The sequence below is a fragment of the Eschrichtius robustus genome, chromosome 5 (genome assembly GCF_028021215.1).
Source record: "Eschrichtius robustus isolate mEscRob2 chromosome 5, mEscRob2.pri, whole genome shotgun sequence".
NCBI lineage: Eukaryota > Metazoa > Chordata > Mammalia > Artiodactyla > Eschrichtiidae > Eschrichtius > Eschrichtius robustus.
This window is the reverse complement of record NC_090828.1, coordinates 87,450,158-87,469,086: the sequence shown is the minus strand read 5'-3', so window position 1 is coordinate 87,469,086 and position 18,929 is coordinate 87,450,158. Positions and strand designations below refer to the sequence as shown.

At 36.3% G+C, this 18,929-nt stretch overlaps 1 protein-coding gene across 1 annotated transcript in view; it reads left to right on the top strand.

Annotated features, from left to right (window-relative positions):
• The window catches only part of ARHGAP15 (Rho GTPase activating protein 15), a 584,102-nt gene that overhangs the window by 46,039 nt on the left and 519,134 nt on the right, over positions 1-18,929 (top strand). Inside the window, exon 2 of the mRNA XM_068543993.1 lies at positions 7,014-7,082. Coding sequence (XP_068400094.1) covers positions 7,014-7,082 — 69 coding nt within the window. The remainder of the gene's footprint in view (positions 1-7,013; positions 7,083-18,929) is intronic.

The window sequence follows — 18,929 nt, the reverse complement described above, 5'->3', positions numbered from 1 at the left end:
AAGATTTGGGTTTTCCATGGTTTGTGTCATTACCTCTCATTAGGACTATGAAGGATACATTTAGTTAGTGGTAGAGTAATTATGAGGCATGTGTAAATTTTATATGTGCCTACAAATATGTAAAGTTAGAATATTAAATGCATGATAAGGTAATGTCCTTATATGTTCTTAACTTCCTTTTTTTTTTCAAAATCAGTTACCTACCACATACACATGATTGAAAAAATAGAGCCATCACTTAGGTTGATGTTTATTATTTCTAAACAACTAAATTGTTGTGAGTTTAAGAAATACTGGCCACCTCTCCACATTCCAAAAAAAAAATGCTTCACTAACTTTCCTTAATTTCTGATTGTAGTAGCTTTAAGAAAAAGAACTTGCGAAACAAATGAAGATTTGAACATAAGACTTGGGATACACCAAAAGCAAACAAGCAAACAAACAAACAAAAACTCTTGAGAAACTGAAGATAAAAACTAAACTTAACCAAAAATTTATTTCTGTTTTTCATCCAAGTATCCAGGGAGGTTGCTAACGGGAGGTATGCCTCAGAAAATGTACATGTCTGTGAAAATGTTGGAACTAATGCTTTTATTCAAGTGATTTTATTTCAATTCTAAGCCACAAGATATAAACTTTCATCAAAAATGGTAATCTATTTAAAATCAGAGCTATGTGGAATGTTTCATGTTTATGTATAACTCTCATAGTAGATGCTCCTAAACAAGGAAAATAATATGCTCAAATTCTGTTATTTTTACAGTTTGTAATATATCAAGTACTAGACCCACCCATCAGTTTCATATTTTTTAAATAGTTAAAAGAAAAAAGGAATGGAAGAAAAAATGGAGACAGTTTGAAAAAGTGACTTTTAATTCCTTTTTTTGGAGGAAAAGGTATCTGAAAAACTTAATTTTGATGCTTATTCTAATAAGGACAAAAAGGAATTTAAAGGAAAATACGCATTACACATCTTGAATACTTCATTTTCCACTTTGCTTTGCACAATTAGAAAGCTAAAGTACCTGGGGAGGGCAGAGGAGTGGAAGCAGGGAGCATAGTGGGCAGTGATAAAGGAGAAAACTCATAGATTTGATCTAAAAAAGTGGCAGTGATATATAACATTAACCTAATTTTGAGTTCAAAAAAATCCAAGTCAAAAGATATTTGTATTTCTGTTTTTTTCAATGGTAGCTACAGATGATTTCTATTTACTGGAAAAATAAATCAATAGGAAGATGGCATCACTGAAAAAAAGATAAGGTCTGACATTTTTTTTTTTTCTCCTCAAAGGAAGGGTTGCCATCAACTCATGTATTTATTATGAAAGCTCAGTTGCTTAAGATGCAGAATACTGTGAGAGAAAAAACAGTTTAAGACATAACCATGTCACCTCAAAAGAAACTGTTAAGTAGCATTCTTAATAAATAGGCTGGAGAAGTGTGGAATTGTTAAGGCCTCTTTCTGCTAAAATGCTGGAAGTAAATTGACAGGTAGCAATTCATAAAATTCTCAGATGGGAATTAAAAAATGATATTGAAACCAATATTTCATAATTTAAGAGTAAAAGAACTAGCAAAAAAAAAATCAGGCTATAAACACTTAAATATGTGGTGGGTATACATACATGTTCACATATGTTTAGAGGGAAGATCTGTATACTATTTCAGATTATTTGGAGACATAAAAAGAAATCAGACATACATAAAAATCATATTTTCAGGCTTCCTCAGAAGAAATACTTCTGTATTTCACAGAGAAAATAATGTGTTAAAATTTTTATATCAAGCTACTGCTAATATTTTGACTTCTATTTTAGGTTTTCAAATTCAATGATTAATTAACAGTTCCTGCAAAAGTGAAAAGGATCTAAGATTAAACAATGGAGCCCAACCTTGCCAGTATTCTGAAACTTACCCGGAAGCAATTTACAGAACAAGATGTAGGTTTTTTGATGTCAGGTACATTTAAAAGTTCTGATATCCAGAACTTTATCCAAAATGAAGGATTATCCAAAATGAAGTATGTGCTCTCTTTGCAATACTAGTATTAGAGATATTTTATAATGTCAACAAACAGGTACATTTTAAGCACCTGCTATTAGAAATTACTGGCATATGAGTGTAACTAAACATGAAATGTTTACTGGCTAAAATGAATGGTTTATAAAAAAATCTATGGAAAAGAATATAAAAAAGAATGTATATATATGTATACGTATATATACATAAAAAACTGAATCACTTTGCTGTACAGCAGAAATAAACACAACATTGTAAATCAACTGCACTTCAAAAAAAAAAAAAACTGATGTCTTAAGTGGGACTGTTTCTCAAGAGAGTGTCCCATAAAAATTTGCAAAATTATCAGATACTGCTAATAAGCTATTGATAAATAATTACATAAACTGTAAGATTTTCTCTATTTATACTGTGGCTTAGGAGAATCCTTTTTTCCCTTCAAACTTAACCTCATGAGACTGTGATTGACCTCAGATTTTCTTTACAATTATTATTTCAATTAAGTATGTCACAGAAACACAGCTCTTTTGAAACATCCTAAGTTTTTCAGATATCCATGCAAGACAACTGAGCAGCTTTGGATCCAGAATTTCCTAAATGATAAGTCTCAGTCAGCATAATCTGATTTGGCATAACATATTTCTCTACCTAATGCTTAACTGAGAAAGACATTAAAGCAAAAGACAGGTGATGAAAGTTTTCTTTTCTTCCGTATCTTCATAACTTGATTGAACATGATAGATTAGCTAGCTTATTGATTTAGGAATGATCAGCAATATTACTTCCCCTAAAGGAATAGTAAGATGATTCATAACAGATTTGAAATCTGATTTCTAGCTTCCTGCATAAATGTGTACAAATTTGTAAGTTTGGCTCTCTTCAAATTTCTACCTTAGGAATATCCACTTATGCACACAGGGGATCTCTGCAGTTCCCCAAGAATTTAGTGACTGTCTTTATACATATACATTTATATTTCTGGAAAAACAATAAAGTGCAATAGCTGAGGGCTTAGATCCACGTTAAAACATCACCCATGCTTTCACTAGCTGTGGATTTTCAAAGTTACTTTAAAGGTATGTGTCTGTGTTTCTACCTTTATGAAATATATGTTATTGATCTCTTAATGTTTGGGTGATAATTAAATGTTTTAGTACATGCAAAACACTTAAAACAGTGCCTGGCAACTAATAGGCACTCAGTAAATGTTAGCAGGCAGTATTATTGTTGTATCATTTCTCAAGTTGAATTCTTGTTTATACAATGGAACCAATGGTTTCCTTCAAGAGTGGTATGCGCTCAGTAACTGGTCATTTCTGATTCCATTTCTTCCCATTAAAATTTGTTTCCCAAACTTCAGTCATTCACTTATTGTGTTTGTGCTTTTCCCCCCACATTTCATATACTTAAATAACTTTATATTAATGGAAAATGTATTCATGTCACTAATAAATGGCTCTGATGTGATAAATTTTTCTACTAAACCTTAAGATTATGTAAATAATAATTAAAATTGAAACATTCATCAGCTAAAATAATCTCTTGTACCCCTGGCAGTATGTACACAACACATTTTGAATCATTGCCTTATAAGAAAGCTTTCTATAGGTGACTAGAAGGGAATATTTAGAGGATTGTGGACCACTATGCCCATTAAAATCCAGTAGTGATAGGACAAAAGATGGCATGGACTTGGCCATAGAAGAAATGGTAAAACTGACACAAGTGAATGCCCAGGTGCCTATTCATTGGTATCGTGGAGACATTTACATACTACTGCTTTCTCTAATATTTCAAGCTTGAGGTACTTTACATGCCAAAAGGATGACTTTTACGCCAAGACTATAATCCAGCAAGAAAATGGAACAAGAAAACTCCCTCTATCCCAGAATTCTCTGACCTGTGTAAGCTGAATATGACATGTATACTAAATTTTCACTGAAGATTATAAATCTTAGTATAATGAGTAATAGTTGAGAGTAGTAAATTCTAAATGCATAGCAATATAAAACAAATTCTAGTTCCTTAAGAGGCTTAAATACCAAATATATGTATATTCTCCCCCTGCTGAGAAGCTGAAATATCAATGAATAACAGGTATGAAGTTTTGGTTGCTAGGATTTCTCCCATTAACTATTATTCTGTTCACAGCTTTCTTATGCAAAAGACCTTTCATTTCAACGTTGATTGAGTGTCAACTATGGTTATCTTAATTATGGTAATGTTAACACCTATAAAATTCTCTAAAATACATGATGGCTCCACAAAATAGTTTATTTCTCGCTATATAGAAGTTCGAAGGAAATTTTCTACCTGAATTCTCTGTCCTCACTGCAACTTTTCTCTAAGTATAAAATTATTCCAAAATAAAAAGTTTACTAAATAAAACAAAGTGAGTTTTCCTGGCCTGTGCTTGGCTTTTCTTGACATGGTGATTCAGGGCCCCCAACTTGCATCTTTGTCCTCCCATAAGGCCTCGGTTAATGTTTACTCCCAGCCAGTATACTAGGAAAGAGAACATTGCGGGGGGAGCACTCACTGGTTAATAGCCTTGGAGGGGGAGTGGTTCTCATTGTTTCTGCTCATTTGCCTTTGGTCTGAAATAGTCACGTGGCCACTCTTAACTGTAAGGCAGGCTGAGAAGTGCAGTCTGGAGATGTGCCCAGGAAAGAGAGCACAGAATTCGGTGAGTGACCACCAGGCTCTTCCTTCCTCCCATATATCAATTTGCACCTGTCTTCCAACACTTAGAAATACACCCATACACCTCCTCAAAGGAGACAATCAAAAGTCCCATCCAGTTACTGCCTCAAGCTCCAGTTCCAGAATCTCTGGTGATAAGTAGCTTTCTCCATCAGGCCCAAATTTTCTCCAGGGTGTTAAGAATTTAGAACTTGAAAAATAAGCTCTCTGTCCTGCTTTCCCCATCATATCCAATAGACAATGGTGGAGCAAGAACTTGATACCTGGAAATAAACAAACAAACAAACAAACAAAAATCCTCTCATTTGTAAAGGAAAGAATGGTAAATGACCAACAGTCTCTGGACCAAAGTGATGATTGTAATCCTGCTGGGCAGGTCCTGTGAGACCCTGTCCTGGCAGTAGAGACAGTTTCTGGCTCTCCTTTCTGGGAGAATTTCCCATATCCATTGTTCTCCCGGGTTTCTGGCTCTGCTTTCTGGAGTCTCTTCCTTCCCCATTATCCTTCTTGGGCCACATCTGAAGTGGGCATTGAAGAGAATGGCTTCCTTGAAGGTTGTACTGCCTTCATAATTCAGGTTTTGTGGAGCAAATACGGGATTCAGGGATTGAATAGAATCACAGGGTTTTTAGGCCAGGTTTTTGGTTTCTTTGGGAATACAGTTCCCTCAAAATCTTAGTAGACATTGATCTAATCCCCTCAGTCTTTTGCATGTGCTGGTAAGCAGAGTCAAAGACATCCAAAGTTCTTTTCTAGACATGGTACTTGAGCCTGCTTTATTTAAAGATTCCTTGCACTCACGTCTTTCTCTCTCTTTGTCTCTCTCAGTCTCTGCCTCTGTCTCTTCCTTTTTCTTCCTACTGCTTTGTCCCAACCCTTTCCACTCTCTCCTTCATTCAAAGTACTGGAAAATTCCTGTTTAGTGAAATAGTGCTCTTAATGAGAGCTTCTACTTAAATTTTCAAGATAATGATTTTTAATTATAAATTCCTCCTTTTTTTTTTAAATTATAGAATCCGTCTATGATGCTTCTTCAGGAGAAAGAACAATAAGGCATTTAAAACAAATTTGTTGCAAAAGCACTTATTGTGTGATTATTATATATTTATATATATCTGGATAATAGTAGAAGACAGGGAAATTAATAGCACATTAACTCCGAAAAAGCTGAGTTCCTAACATAGCATAAACACAAAGTGTTTCAATATTAAATATTTTGTTCCAGTTATTACTACAGCATTGCAGATCACACTGAAACATAGAGGTGTAAAACAATGATTTTTTTTTATGCTTATGGAATCTGGTCAAAAATTCAGATAAGGCACAACAGGAACGCCTTATTTCTCCTACAGTGTTGAGGTCTCTGCTGGGAAGACTTGAAAGCTGGGGGTGGTTCAATGGCTGGAAGAAGGAATCATCAGGATATCTTTATACTCACGTGATTGGTGGTTGATACTGGCTGTCTGCTGGAACCTCAGCTAGTCTGTCATCTAGAAAACTTACGAGGTCTCTCCCTGTGGTCTCTCTGTATGGGATGATTTGGTAACTTTTTTTTTTTTTTTTTACAATCCATAGCAAATTTATTACTCAATAGCCAGTGCCACATCATAGCATCACCCAGAGCCTTCACCTTTTCTCCCCACCTGTCCCCAAGGGTACACCCGAAATGGAAAAAACAAAAGTAAACTCAGATCTCTGCTTTTCCTCTGGAAAAAGGGATCTGGCCCCGGAAGCCCCTTTCCATAGGTCTCAGCAGGCAAGGGAGCGGACACCTCCCGTGCCCAGAGAGCAGGGCTCCAGGCTCCAACAACAGAGAGAACGTGCAGGCAGGAGCAGAGAGAGCCCTGTGTCTGTGGAAGAAACTGAGCTGGGAGTAAAGAGAGCAAGGGGGTAGTGCGTGATATTTTTATGCTCTAATATTTGGAGTCCATATAGTATTACTTCTGCCATATGTTTTGGTTAAAGCAGGTATAAAGGTCTGCCCAAGTTTGAAATGAAAGAACATAGACCCCACCATTTGATAGGAGGGGTGTCAAGGTCACACAGTAAGAAGACCACATGCAATATGAGATATTGTTGCAGCCAGCCATCTTTGAGTACACATCTTACTCAAATTAATGTCCAAAACATTTACTTCCCATTTAAATCTACTTTATTCACCTTTTTGAATGAATCTGAATATGGTTATTTTCATGTGCACTTTTATTAAATTACACTCTTTTAAATCATTTAAAGTTTTTTTAAAAAAGAAAAATAATATAATAGTATCAAATGTCACTATTTTTTCAGGTATCCCGGCACAGAAGGAATCATTCACAGCATGTCTTGAAAGATGTCATTCCTCCACTGGAACAATTGGTAAGTGATTATTTCACTTCAATACTATATTATTTATCTACTGCTACAAAATAAATTACCTCAGAACTCAGCAACTTGGAACAGCACATATTATTCTCTCATGTTTCTGTGGGTAAGGAATCTGGGCATAACCTAGCAGGGTCCTGTGGCTCAGAGCCTTTCAAAAGTTTGCACTCAAGGTTTAAGCCAAAATTGGGGTCACATCTGAAGGCTTGACTGGGGAAAGATCTGTTTTCAAGCTCAGGTACATGGTTGCTGGCAGGATTTAGTTCCTTCAGGGCTTTTGGCCAGAGGCTACTCTTACTTCCTTGCCACTTGGGCTTTTCCAGCATGGTGGCTTGCTCCTTCAATGCATGCAAACTGAGAAGACGAGAGTCTGGCTTATTCTGCTCCAGCCAAAATGACCTCCTTACTTTTTCCACAGGGCCGTTTCTCCTCTTCTTTCCTCTGCCTGATACAAAATAGTTCACTTGACGCCCAGAAATTTTTAGGGCTCATTTGTTCCTTTTCTTTGCATCTCTGTTCAAATATCACCTTTTAAGATAGCTCTTCTCTAGTGTCCCCTAAACACAAATGAACAAATTTAAAAACCCACCATTTCTGTCCACACTTCTTTTCTCTTACCCTAATTTAATTTTCTCCATAGAACTTGCCACCATGTGGTATACTCTGCAGTTTCTTTTTATTTGTTTGTCATCTCCTTAGAAAGTTCTGTGAGAGCAGGGTTATTGTCTCTTATGTTTATAACTATTCCCATGATTATAACAATTGCTAGAACATAGTAAAATCTCAGTAAATGTGTGTTAAATGAGTGCACAAATGAAATAGTTAATGACATTGTTTTAAATTTCCAAGCTCATAGTACACAGATCTATACTTATGTACTTTCTCTTCATTATCTCATCATATATCTTGAAGTGCTACTTAGTCATTTGTTCTTAGCGCATCTTGGTGTCATCCTTGAAATGAAATATCCCAAGTTGAACACACCATCACCATCTTCCCAAATTTATTCCTATTTCCATTGACCCCCATCTCTATTTTTTTAATAGCTGTTAAAAACAAAAAAACAAAAAAAGTTAGCTCTTTTTAATAGAGAAGACTTTTTTAAAAATTTTATTTATTTATTTAAATTTTCATTTTATATTGGAGTATAGTTGATTAACAATGTTGTGTTAGTTTCAGGTGTACAGCAAAGTGATTCAATTATACATATACATGTATCTATTCTTTTTCAAATTATTTTCCCATTTAGGTTATTACAGAATACTGAGCAGAGTTCCCTGTGCTATACAGTAGGTCCTTGTTGGTTATCTATTTTAAATATAGTAGTGTGTACATGTCAGTCCCAAACTCCCAATCTATCCCATTTCTATTAGTAGCAAACGTTTATCTAGGCTGAGAACACATTTTCTTTGGATCCTTTATTTTCTCTATGACCCTTCACATGTCAACATTTTCTGAGGTGGTTTCTTTACAATGGATGTGGTGGCCTCATTTTTTTCTCCATGTGTACAGGCACACCCTTTCTGAGGCCTTCAAATGCTTCTGGTCTCACCCCACTGTATCCCACCATGCCTCTCTCACTGATCCTGTGCTACTGTACAACCTTCCACACCAACCTTCTTTAAACAGTACCTTCATTATTTCATTCTCCTTGTCAGAACTTTCAACAGCTTCCTATTTTCTATAGCATCAAGTCTATAGACTTCTCTCACTGCTCTGATTTACCTTATTTATTATCTACTGCCAAATACACAGCCTCAAGCCAGCAATGGTAACATGATTAAGACATGGTTCTCACCCTGAAGGAGTTTGGATTTTCTGTAACAATTATAGTTCCTTCATCTCAGCACTCTTTTGTGTTGTTCTCTCTTATTTCATGGGTAATAGACTTGTACCATGGCTAGACTATAAATGCTTTGAAGTTAGGGGTCATGACTTGTATTTTCTTTATTATATCATACTTGCCCTTACATTGCTTCTGGGACTAGGGTTTGTTCAGAAAAGACATGTTTGTCAATTGATTTAATGATAAGATATTAAAGATTTATTAAAACAATGTTGTTGATTTTGGAGATTAATAAATATATGACTGCTATTCATAGTGAAAGACATTTTAAAATTTAATTAGATATAACAATATCTTGTTTTCAAAATTAATCACTTAGGTTTCAACTTAGAGACCATTTTCCCTGGAAAGTATTTCTTTGCTTCCTCAACTTTGAATCAGGTAGCCCTTCTTTATTCTACCTTCCTATAGCAGCTTGGCCTTGCCTCTGTCTCTAAATTGCCTCTATCTCTAATCACACTAAAATTGCCTGTTTCCTTTTACATGTCTCTTACTGCACTATAAGGTATTTGAGGGGAGAGCTATGCTTCACTTACTGTTTTATTATTAAAACTTCATAGAAGGCCTGGCATAGTACAGCTGTACAGTGAATAGAAAGTAATTGTGTTTCTTTTCTATAAATTTGCCTTACAGAACATATAAAGTACATATAAAGTGCTCTATTTTAAATATAGCACGTGCAAATGTTTCTCTGAAGTGTTTGATGAAACATGGCAAAAGTTAGACTGAAAATGAAGCTATATGAGCGTGTGTGTACGTAATATAAATATATATGCAATTATATATAATTTTACATGTACAAATATATATGGATTGTATTTGAAAAATGCCTTAAAGTGTCTCAAAATTTTTACATGAAATATATATTATGAATTTTAAAAATTAAAATTATGGTCATTACTTAAATTTAATCAATAACTAATGGTATATTTGTGCTATGCCTATACATCAAGCATAGGCTAATATTTAAAAAATTAGAATATTCAGAAACAGTTTTGTCAATTTAACTTCCTACCTTTAAGGTTATTTGTTGGTTTGCTGGCCTATAATTATGTTTTGACTCTGTAGCCTCAATTCTCAATAAATGAAACTCATTTTAAATATCTCAAATTATGGATAGTTTAACTAAAAGAAGATATATCTATGTGCTCAATACTCTATTCTAGGTCAGATAACCTTGTAAAAGTGACATTGGGAAGTACTGCTGATAGAAGGAAAATAAACCAGTAATTTGTTGACCTCTTCAGTTTGCAGTCTCTCTAAATCTCTTTCTCTGCATCCCTCTCTCTCTGTTACTCTCTCTGTCTACACAAGCACACACACTCTCTCTCTCTCTCTCTCTGTCTCTAAACTCTACTGGAACTACCAACCAATTTACTTCCTATTCCTGAGTTGGGTTTCCCTGGACCCTCTCTTTGAGTACTTGTTTATCTTGCTCTGTCTTGTGAACAGAGGTTATGTTCAACTTTTATTCATCAATCTCTACTTGAATTAAATTGCTTATTTGATGTTACTTTAAAGACAGAAATGATTATCTTTCCCCCACAAGTCTTACTTATGAATTACTTCATTATGGTAGACAATGCCAAAATAACCACCAATTCCCTCAAACAACAAATTCTGATTAATTTTTTTAAAAATTTCATTTACTTATTAATTTATTTTTGGCTGTGTTGGGTCTTCGTTGCTGCCTGCGGGCTTTCACTAGTTGCAGCAAGCGGGGGCTACTCTTCGTTGCAGTGCACAGGCTTCTCATTGCGGTGGCTTCTCTTGTTGCAGAGCACGGGCTCTAGGAGCACGGGCTTCAGTAGTTGTGGCACGCAGGCTCAGTAGTAGTGGCCCCCGGGCTTAGTTGCTCCGCGGCATGTGGGATCTTCCTGGACCAGGGCTCGAACCCGTGTTCCCTGCATTGGCAGGCGGATTCTTAGCCACTGCGCCACCAGGAAGTCCCTCTGATTAATTTTTAATTATCCGTTACTGTTTACATCAAGACTTGAATTATTTTCCAGAACCTATAAAGCTGTCTTTATATTTGACTAATATAACTGTATAATTATTTTTAACCTAGATTCACATATTTTTTCCACAAATCTGACATGTTCCTTCATCTCTACATCTCTTTTTCTTTCCCTCATGCCTGCCTCGGTGTTGTTTCTGGAATCATCCATAGGTTCTTGCAGTAGTTTCCCTTGCCAGTACCTACCAGGATCAACTACCATATATAAAATGATATACACCAAAACACTTTAGAAAATAGTAAAATCCTTTAAGTTGATGTTATTACTCATTATTTTTACTATATGGATCTTTGAGCTTATTTATATCCCACATTTTCTGCTATAAATCCCATTTCCTTTATCTCCTATATTTAGAACTTCCTTGAACAGTATCCAGCAATCACGGGAGGCTTTGGCTTTAAGCACAACTGGCAAAAGTATCCTATTCGATGCACTCCCTTTGGAGAAAAGTAATTCACTTTATGACAGCGGAGTCTGCCATGGTGGATGCTCCCATAGATGCTGTCACCCTTTGGTAACCATGCTTTACCTCTCAACTTCCCCTTTAATAAAGTAGGTTGTGATCAACATGGTTAAACAGAAACATAATGCATTTCTTTTGAATACTGACAAAAATATATTCCTATTTGGAGTCTGAAATCTTAGGGCAGAAACTACCCAGTTCACTGACACCTGAAGTCATTTATGCCACTTGGTGTGCAAATCCATATGCTATCAATGCATGAGACTGTATTATTTTCTGAGAAGCCGTGTTGTTGCTTAACCAGTTCTGTAATGCGGCAAAGATTTTAAACATGAAATGTCAAATATACTAATATGTGTTTGTTTCCTGATCTTGTGTATTTCGTATTATAACTCTTCGTGAGACCTAATTATTTTCCGGGCATTTTCCCTTTTCCCCCTAAAGAAATGTTCAAGAAAAATAATCCTGTTTATAGCATGTTAAATCTTTATCATCTTTATGTTTATCAAAAGAGTTTAAGACATGTCTACGGATAACCCTGCAGGAGTCAAAAGCCTGTGGCAGGTTTTAGAGAATCATCTGCTACCTCCTGAGCTAGAAGGATTTGGAGGCCAGAGCTCAGGAAGTTGCCATGGCTTGGGGGCAAAGCAGGCTTTTGCAGATAAACCTTAAGTCACAGATTCTACCTTTTGGAGCCAGATATCATTTTGTGGATTAATTAATACTTGTGAGGGCTTTAAGGATGAAAGACATTGTGAGCATACAGTGTTTTCTTATTTTAATACAAAGGACAGCCCCTTTGGGGGAATAGTTCTATTGATCAGGCTGTGCTTTCCTCAAATTGCAAAAAATTTTCAAAAGCTCTTCAGTCTTTCAAAATTCTACTTTGTCAAGATAAAATTAGGTTTTCTGAAAAAAACTTCCTCCCAGATCTTCAAGCTGGCAGTACGTTAATAATGTTATATAATTTAATAACAGTAATACACACCGTCTCCAAGTTTTCATTGCTTTATGTACCCTTCCTTTACTCAAACAGCAGGAGTGTGTTTTTTATTTCTTAAAAAAATTTTATTGGAGTATAGTTTTTACAGTGTTTTGTAGGAGTGTGTTAATTCCAATGTTTGTTGAGGCCATCCCTGTACTGGGCACCGGGCTGGGTTTAGGGTATGCAATGATATGCTAAATAGTCATGTCCTTTTTTGGAGGGACTGTCAGTCTAGGGGTGAAGAAAAGTATTAAACGAGTAAAGAAAGGCATAATTCTCTGAATGCAAATTGCACAACATGCTATGACAGCAGACAAACAAGTTTCTATGAAAGAGGGAGAGCCCACCTTGGATTAAGTAGTCATAAAAGCACTCTTTGAAAGGGCCATTTAAATTGAGATTTGTAGGGTGACTAGAGTTTGTCAAGCAAATTACTGGAAGAATGATGCAAACTGAAGGAACATCAGGTGCAAAGGTCTGGAAGTCAGAACAAAGTGGGTACATTGGGAAAACTGCAAGAATGCCACACTGGCTAGAACAGGGAAATAAGTCTGGAAGTGTGGGCAGAGTGAGGCAGTGCTCAGATGTTGATGGGCCTTGAGGTGACGGTAAGGAGTTCAGAAGCCATTAAAACACAGAAACAGGTTACCATGACTTCTCCCATCCAGGCCTACATTTGAAATTCATTTAACTGTAGAGTAGAGAAGAAGAACAAACACACACAACAACAAAAAAGGTTGTTAACATTGAGCAGTCCTTTCTTCCCTACTGCCTTGACCAAAATTAGGTTATAACAAAACAATTGAATTAGGCTAATAAATTGCCCAGGCAGTAACCAGGAAGGCCCTTCTCACTGAATTCCAATGACGGGCAAGGAAAGAACAACATATTTAAATCAAGGAAACAAAGAAATAGAAGTCAGGGAAGAAGAGAGAAATAAAGGAGGAGAAAGGAGATGTGATACACAGGAAAAGCCTCCAGAAGACTGAAATTCTTAAGACAAAAAGAGGTTCCCTCATCAGCCTGTTTCCCAATTAGAACCTGGATATTTTGGTGGTGACCAAATGAAACACACTGGTTACAAGATGAAAGGCTCAGGAAAAGGCTATGGGGGTTCTTAAACATCAAAATGTAGCTTATTCAAGATGATATTTTGATGAGTTAAGGGTAAATAAATCAGAGACATGTGGGTAAAATTTCTCTTGAAATACACAGGGGTTTAAAATGATGGGGAAATTCACTTGGCAAAACATTATATGTACTTTGCCAAACCCAACATTTGAAAAACAGTTTAAGACATTCAGCAGAACCCCAAAGCACAACATATTCTCTTATCCTGAGAGTAAGAGAGGGAGAATACCTGTGAAAGCATTGTGCAACATACACACTGCAGGGTATAAATAATTTACAATGAGCAAACCATGCCTAACTTTGAGACCTGAAGTCAAGACCAGCTTCTCCAGAACTTCTTTGAGAATGCTTTATTACTCCTTTACAGGCATCACTCATGTATGACACAGCATCGTTTTTCTTTGCTTTTCTTCGATTCTCCTTTTCGTGTAATTATTGTATCCAACTTGAGAATTTTGGTTTACCACTTTTTTAAAGTCTGCACACCGTAAATTATGTATCTACATTAGGCAGAAATATTATATTTCACCTCTCTAAATGCATCATAGTTCATTCTCCAGCTATACGTAAGATAGTCCTAAAATTAAGCATTTACATTTTTTATGTACTTAGTACTTTATATGGTGTACAGATAAGCTGCATTTTGAAGGTGATTTTTTTTCCTTGTTTTTGTTTCTGTTCTACTGCAAGTCCACACACATGGTCAGCAGATCTGATATAGCAAGAAAGCTAGAGCCAGTACAAAAATAATTGGAAACTGAGAAGAAAAATGTAAGCAGTGAGTCCCAAAGAGGCAAGTGGGGCAAGAGAAGGAAAGCCAATGGAGTTATGTAGGATGACTAAGTTCTAGAGATCAACTATACAGCATGGTGATTATATTGGTTAATAAGACTGTTGTACACTGGAAATTTGCTACAAGAGTAGACCTCACATGCTCTCACCACAAAAAAAGACTTACATTTTGGGGCTTCCCAGGTGGCGTAGTGGTTAAGAATCTGCCTGCCAATGCAGGGGACACGGGTTTGAGCCCTGGTCCGGGAAGATCCCACATGCCGTGGAGCAACTAAGCCCGTGCACCACAACTACTGAGCCTGTGCTCTAGAGCCCGCGAGCCACAACTATTGAGCCCGAGTACCACAGCAAAGAGTAGCCCCAGCTCGGCGCAACTAGAGAAAGCCTGCATGCAGCAACGAAGACCCAATGCAGCCAAAAATAATAAATTTATTAAATAAATAAAAAGGTAACTATATGAGGAAATGTATATATTAAGTAGCTTGACTATAGGAATCATTTCACTATGTATATGTAGGTCAAAACATCATATTGTACACCTTAAATATATACAATTTTTATTTTAAAAATAGAAACTTAAAAAATAATTTTTAAGAAGCCAATGGAAAGGAGACACAGAAATTTCTATTTCTGTGGGTGGTGGAAAAGTTAAGAAGAGATTTAAGAAGGAAGAGAAGCCTCATTTGGGGGTAAAATGATATAACCAGATATGTCCTCCTTCTGTGCTTTATAATAGAAATTATCTAAACAAACAGATAATCAGCAAAGTACTGCAATCTATTAAAAGTTCAGAAAAAAATATAGCAAGTGCCTAATTATTAAATAGGAAAATAATTAAATGCAAAATAATATTAGTGCATGTTTGTAGTTATACAGAATTGATACAAAGTTCTCCTAGGAGGCCAGTCAGTCATACAGAAACTTTCACAGGGTGGTGCTATCTACTTCGGAGGGCTCTCTCCAGTTCAGGTCTGGGGCCTGTCTCAGTTTTGTGGATCTTGAAAAATTATATGTATCAATGTTATCAGTGTTTACAGAGATGATGATCCCTAGGATTACCTCACAGTAACCAAATTTGTAAGAGTCAGCTGTATAAATTATAATTCTGATTTATTAATTTATAATGGCAAATATACTGATGCTATTTGTCACCCACATTCTGACTATTTGTGAGAGGACCGAGGAAGCTAAATTAGGGTCAGAGGATTGCCAGTGAACACAGGAATCAGAACAAAGGAGAAAAGAGCAACCACTTAACATACATCAGCAGCCCAAAGGGTGTGTCGTTCTGGTATTAATCTAAGGAAAAAAAAAAAAAAAAGGTCATGAAGAACCTAGTGGCAAGACGGGAATAAAGACACAGACCTACTAGAGAATGGACTTGAGGATATGGGGAGGGGGAGGGGTAAGATGTGACAGGGTGAGAGAGTGGCATGGACATATATACACTACCAAATGTAAAATAGATAGCTAGTGGGAAGCAGCCGCATAGCACAGGGAGATCAGCTCGGTGCTTTGTGACCACCTAGAGGGGTGGGAGGGAGGGAGACGTAAGAGGGAAGAGATATGGGAACATATGTATATGTATAACTGATTCACTTTGTTATAAAGCAGAAACTTAACACACCGTTGTAAAGCAATTATACTCCAATAAAGATGTTAAAAAAAAAAAAAAAGCCAATACCCTCTCATGAAAATCTGGTGAAAGTTTTACATTCAGTTTATTTCCATTTATAAACATGTATTTTGACAGAATTCTTTTGGTGGACTGGTGTAGATGAAAACCTATTGTTTTCAATTCAGTTCTTTTATCTGAGAACTACGTGAAGCCTTCATATAAAAAAAAAAAATTGCAGTGTCTGTACTTAACGGTTACAGGCCGGTCTTTCTGCCGTGATTGTTAGCATTAATCAAAGGTTGTCATCTGCTCTCTTGCCTTGCCTCTCGCTTCCAACTTAGGTTGATAAACAGGTGCTATCTGGATATCCCACTGCCATTCATTCTTTTCATCTGTATCTCAGCACAGTTGTGTCTGCCGAGTGCTTCCTCAATGCTAGCAGACTGGCTGGCATCCAATCTGGACGAATTGCTGATCTTTCCTGCCACTTAACATTAAATAGGGCTTCTAAGGAATATTGGACAAATAGCTCAAGAAGCCAGATTCAGCATCTAAAGATTGGTTGACAGTTCTTAAGTATACTTTGTTTAGGGAGTGCTACTACTTTAAAGAACTTCAAGTTGGCCTGGAACTTGGTATATAGTATCCTAAACATAGGCCTAAAGCTATACACAGTTTTGTAAATTACTAGAGGCAAGACCATCTAGGTCCTAGATGACCAGTATACTCAACTGTAATTTATAGATTACTGTCCCTTCAAACCATGTGATTAACATAAAAGAGGAATAAGTAATTAGAATAATTACTATGGTACCGTATATAAACCCACATACAAAATACATAGCAATCTTCTGCTTGCCCTAATACTTCTTTCTGCTCCTATGAGCCTCCTGGAATGACTGATTCCTAGTGCCTGGAACATGGTGAGGTATTTCAAAGTATGATGACAAGGAATAATAAAGTAATTAAATGTACCTCATGGAAACTTTGCTTCCCAGCATGGGACTTAAAATAATGCAGTGCTTTCAGTGTAGGAAGCCTGATTGGAGTTTTCTATTTCAGGGCAAAAGTTGGCCTTAGTCTCTGAGATAACTGGAGGGGAGTATGGTATCCAGTCCCCCAAAAAGAGGAACAGGAGTATCTTGAAATGTGAGCTCACAAGGATATAAGCCTCAGTAAGATTAAGGTTGTCCTATTAGTCTTTGCAGCCCCATTGTGAGCAGAGCAGCCGGAATTTAGGGGAAGAGGATGTTACTATTTAAAAATGTGTTGAAAGAATGAATGGTTGTACAGCAAGTATGAAAGAAACAATGGAGGGCAATGAACACCTGATCACAGAAGTGGGAATAGTGCATGATGGTTGCACATGTATATAATTACATGTAGAAATGTGTATGCCGATACATAGATAAGTAAAAATATGCACTGTAGAAATAAATATAATAGGTAAAAGTACACAGTAGAAGGATTATTAGCTTCTTCAAATGACCAGGAAGGCAACTTGGACTTTGAAAGATAATATAAAAGAAGATACCTAACCTGCTGTTTACCTCTTCCTCTTTCCTTTTTCTGGACCTCTGTGTGGACATGCCTGGAAACTCTGTTGCATTGACCAAAGGCCGTGAAAATTGGTTCAGCCTGTTTGATGGCAATGATGTCCATTTATAGAATCCTAACATGAGAAATCCAGCCCCTGGCCTCAATCTCAGGTATCCTGAAAAGGCCCAGCATATAGAGAAACTTTACTTATATATTCAAGGAGAGAGAATTTTAAGGTATATAATTCAAGCCAGCTTATGTTGATTTCCCCTGCAAGAGTGTTAGGTTTCTACTTTCACATTTCCCTTCTCTTTTTAAAGAAATGGTCATCAATAATACATCTCTGGGTACTAAATATCCACCTAGTGGTCTTTCAGTGAATATTTTTATGGGGAAAGAGGCAATATTCTTAGCTGAGAATGTATGCATCAGTTTTTATCATGGGTTGAGAGATTTTGTAGCTTTTTGGTAGATAGATTCAGGCTTTTGGTAACTTATTTTATTTTCATCATAAGAAAGCTTAAATAAAACGGTAAATTTTATCTATGGTTACACAACAAAATTTCTCAATATACATTCCTAAAGAAAGGGACCTCCTCTGTGATGCTAATTGCTCTTAACAACATTTTTCTTCCAAACATTTGTAGAAACTAGTGATGCCCAGATTTAAATACTAAATGTATTATACGGATTTTAGGGGGTAGACAAATAAGATTTCCTGGAACTAAGAAGAAGAGACAGTACACATTAGGACAAAAGGTGGGAAAAGCAAATGAATAGACGTATCTAAGTACAGAAGAGGCACCACTGAACATCATGATTCTAAAAGTTATCTAAGAGAGCTTCCTCAGATTCTTCTAGGCTTGTGGAGAACATGCTGAAAGAAAAGAAATTCTCTGGAAATGTAGCTATGTGAAAAATACTGTGCTGTGATTATCATAAATCATCATTATCTTCATCATTATTTATTAAGAGATGTCTTCATCCAATGTATTTTGAAAGCTAAGTATTGTGCTGTGTATTAGGAATATAATAAACAAGTCAGAAAAGATCTCACCTATATCAGAGTGAGTCTTGTAAATAGCCAGTTCTTTAACTGATGAAATTTAGTGGTTTGGAACAACTCACCCCCAAATATCTCTTCCTCTAACCTGTCATAATGCAGACAGATTATTTTTGCGTGTCCAGTTTCCTATAAAAATTTAAATAAACATTTAAATAGCCATTCATTCATCCACTCATTTGTTAAAACAATATTTATTATTGTGATCATTGGTGCCAGCAAGTACTCTCTGTGCTGGGAACACAGGTGTGAAAGGAAGAGTCACAGCACAGGTGCAGGTACAACCAAATAAGCCCTGTGATAGTGGTAATGGCAGAATGAAAATGAAGATTCAGGACAGGGCATCTAAAAAGAGATTGCAGAGGAAACATGGAAGAACTCTGTAA